Below are 3,599 nucleotides of genomic sequence, written 5' to 3' on the forward strand. Positions count from 1 at the left end.
GTGGAATTTTAACAGAGCCATTTGGAACTCGGTCAAGGGGTAACGTATGTTGGCGTACTCTAGGTTGTGTGTGTACAATGCGATCAGTTTCGGTCGGCTGAGGGTGGTTTCTCTAGGACCAGGGAGAACGGGTGATAAGGATAGAGGGATACGATAGCGAGTACACAGTTGGAGCATTTGTTCTTGAGTCAAAGTAGAGGTTATCGTGGATAAACCATCTTGACTCATGGTCAGATAGAAGAAGCGAAGGGAAAATAGGAGATACTAACCTGTGAAAGATGATCGATCAAACGAAGGGGAAAGGTCGCCGGGGAAAGTTGAAGAAGATAGAGAGAGAGAGATGTATGGGATGATTTATGAAGATGGGACAGGGGGAAAGTAAGATGTTAATTACAGTATGGAGAAGCGTGCGGTTCAATTAAAGCCACACGTTTTTACCGCATGACAGCTAGCTTCGGAAGGCCTAGACAAAGGGGTGAGCCCAATATAAAGATGCGAGCCCAAACAGAAAATGGCCTACGAAGAAAAGAGGATTTAGTATAACACCCATATCATAAATAATATGGGCCTTATACTAGGGGACTTGAAGAGACTACATGGATTTCAGCCCACCAAAAGCCCAAAGAAGCAGACCAAGCCCAAGAAAGGCCCACGAACTCTTAAGATAACAAGACAAGGCCAAGTTTTAAGGGTCGTTGTTAGCCTGAACCTCACAGGAGAACTGAGGCGATGACGTACGCCCGAGGAAAAGGGGAGTGCACAGTGGATAATAGGGAGCTCTACACAAGTCAAAGGCCAAAGGAAGGACCAACGGATAAAAGAAAGCAACCCCAGTCTAACGGTCAGAGGAAAAAGATGCTTTTTAGTTGTATATATGTAGAGATAACTGTATTGGTAAACCCATTGAAGAAAAAGTGTAACAAACCATCTTTTACAATAATAATACCAGCCATTCCACTGTGAACTTTCTCAGAAAAACCTTCCACTATCATACTAACAAATCCACGATCCAAACTAGGTTTTTACATATGTAGAATCACCTGCACGGCTGCACAACAATCATCTGCAAGTTATAAAAAATAAAAAAAATATATGCATGTTTTATGTCACCTTTATATAAAAAATGGACACATTACCTAATTCACTAGCACTTGTTTCTTTGAAATGAAGACCAAACAACAGGCTGTAATCCATGATTCTTTCCTGCTCAAGAAAATCGGAATCCTTGTCGATTTGCCTGAATATATAATACAAAGTTCTTTAGAAATAAGGGTTAATTACACAAAAATGTAACTTTTACCTGGTAGTCTAGTGGTTTATATTATATGTGACACACGAATATTAGATAAAAGTAATGACACACAAATAACGGATTAAATAATATGTAATATAATAAAATATTATTTTATCCATATTTTGTGATGTGGGAGAGTTCTTTAGTTTATAAATCTAATATTTGTTGCCCATGCAACTAATTTAGGATAAGTCTTATATCTTGCAATTATTTAAATCCATAACACGTATGTATACTGTTGATTTTCCTAATATTTGTGTTTTTAATTTAGGGTTTTAGGAAAATTGTATCCGATCGATGGGAATTTGCTAATGATTACTTCATTAGAGGTGAAAAATCTCTCCTTCAAGAGATTCGTTGTCGAAAAATTGTGTCCATGTCACCCGTACCGGCAATGATAACCGGAATTCCCATTTCAACATCTTCTAAAAATTCAAGTGAAGAAGTTGGCGGATTATCAAACTCACCAACAATTGCTACATGCACCATAAGAACGGATCTCTATAAAGAAAACGAACGATTAAAAGAACATAACTCTAGCTTGCGATGTGAACTCGATCATCTAAGAAGTATGTGTTGTAACGTTGTTGCTATGTTGTCTAATTTTAATGCAACTCAACCCGAGTTAGGTGTTGCTAGTGGTCCAATGGTGGAAGAAGAGACGTGCCCCCGGTTGTTTGGGGTGTCGTGAAACGCGCGAGGGGGTCCGTCAAAGAACAAGAACCAGATGATTAGATGTAAGAACAAACATGAATGTAAATTCAAAGTTGTATTTTATTGTATTAATTTTGGTCGTTGATGTACAAAGTATCAAACCATATGGCAAAAGCATATTTTAGATGAATATTGAATAGACTAGATAGGAAAAAGACAAGTAGCCAACTATTTTTTATAAAATTACTTTTAAGATAAGTAGTTTAGATATATGTAGTTTTAAATGCTTTCAAAAGTTAGTTTATATGTTGTGGTAAGAATGTAAGATATAGTGAAACTTTTTTGTGTTTTTGTAACTCGATTGATTTCTCTTAGAATCATGATTCACTTTCGAATTGAAATAATTCGTTGGTACACACAAATTTTCAATTGAAAAGACTCAAAAATAGAGTTTCTAAGAAGGAATTTGTGTACTTGATAATTTGTTCGTGTACCCTAATTTGACCAAGAAATCATGTACTTTATTTAGTTTCCATCAATAACTATGAAAAGTAGTTATTCTGGGTCAGTAATCGGGGTGAAATACGTGTTTCGATTTCCATTTGATTCTTTTGTAAAATTGAGAATTCACAAAATCTACATTTGATTCTTAAGTAAAATTGAGAATTTACAAAATCCAATGAAATTTCAATAAAGAACTCTAAACCAAAGTATGGGGTCGGCCCCTAGGATCCCGCCACGGGCTGCCACACACTGGGCCACGCTCCCCACCGCAATAATAATAATAATAATAATAATAATAATAATAATAATAATAATAATAATAAAAACCGTGCACTTCACAACTTTTTTGATGTATATTATTTTTGGTTAACAAGTTAATCTAATTACACACTTATACGATATAGATTGTGGTTTCTTTTGTTGTTGGTTACTTGGTTTCCTCTTGATTACGCATTTTACAACGAAAATTATATAAAATACAAGATGGAAAATGTGGAAAATTTAGTAAAGAACGAGAAACATAATATTGATTATACTAAAATTTCAACTTCTGTGTCGGGCACATGTTTGATGAATGCGACTAGGCATTGTTAAAGTAAATAAGTTTAAGGCAAGCAGCGTATGCCGACTAACCGAACATATTTTAAGTTCAGTTCGGTTCGTTTTCTTTCGTGTTAAAATGAAAAGCAAGATGGAGATGAATAGGTTATTTTGGTCTCAAAAAATAATTTTAATTTTTTTAAAGACAATTTTTTTTTTGTTTTTCGTGAGACTCGAACCTAGAACACTTGGGTGTTTAAGAAACGATTGGTTGTAGAGGTGTACAAATCGGGGTTTTCTAATACCCAGTTCTAAATCAGGTATGACCGGGATTGGCAATACTCGGGTCGGGTCCGGGTACTGTCTCTAAAAACCATACACTATGGGTTCGGGTCAGGTATAGAACCGTGTATTTAAATACCCTATTTATGGGTATTGAAAACCCTATTTTTCTGGATTTTATTTGAATACCCTATTTCAAGGTATTGAAAAAATCGGGGTTTTTTTGGGGTTTTTCGTGGTATTTTCAAGTATATAATGGGTTTTTAAGCAGTTGCACTTTTTGGGGTATATTTCAGGTGATTTCGGGTATATGAAAACCCCGGTC

At 35.7% G+C, this 3,599-nt stretch overlaps 1 protein-coding gene across 1 annotated transcript; it reads left to right on the forward strand.

The window, feature by feature from the left end:
• The first annotated feature begins 729 nt into the window (after nt 1–729).
• Nucleotides 730–1,985, forward strand: LOC143586719 (heat shock factor protein HSF24-like). The gene is made up of 2 exons (XM_077068197.1): nt 730–894; nt 1,566–1,985. The coding sequence occupies exons 1-2, from the start codon at nt 730–732 to the stop codon at nt 1,983–1,985; spliced, it is 585 nt and encodes a 194-aa protein (XP_076924312.1).
• Nucleotides 1,986–3,599: the final 1,614 nt, after the last annotated feature.

Source organism: Bidens hawaiensis, unplaced genomic scaffold (assembly GCF_021521415.1).
Source record: "Bidens hawaiensis isolate Kalapana, Puna unplaced genomic scaffold, B.hawaiensis_p1.1 tig00034783_1, whole genome shotgun sequence".
Taxonomy (NCBI): Eukaryota; Viridiplantae; Streptophyta; class Magnoliopsida; order Asterales; family Asteraceae; genus Bidens; species Bidens hawaiensis.

Coding starts and splice junctions, on each gene's coding strand:
- LOC143586719 (XM_077068197.1), top strand. CDS start 730: ATGACGTACGCCCGAGGAAAAGGGGAGTGCACAGTGGATAATAGGGAG. Junction 895..1,565: donor ATGTAGAGATAACTGTATTG/GTAAACCCATTG, acceptor TTTTTAATTTAG/GGTTTTAGGAAAATTGTATC.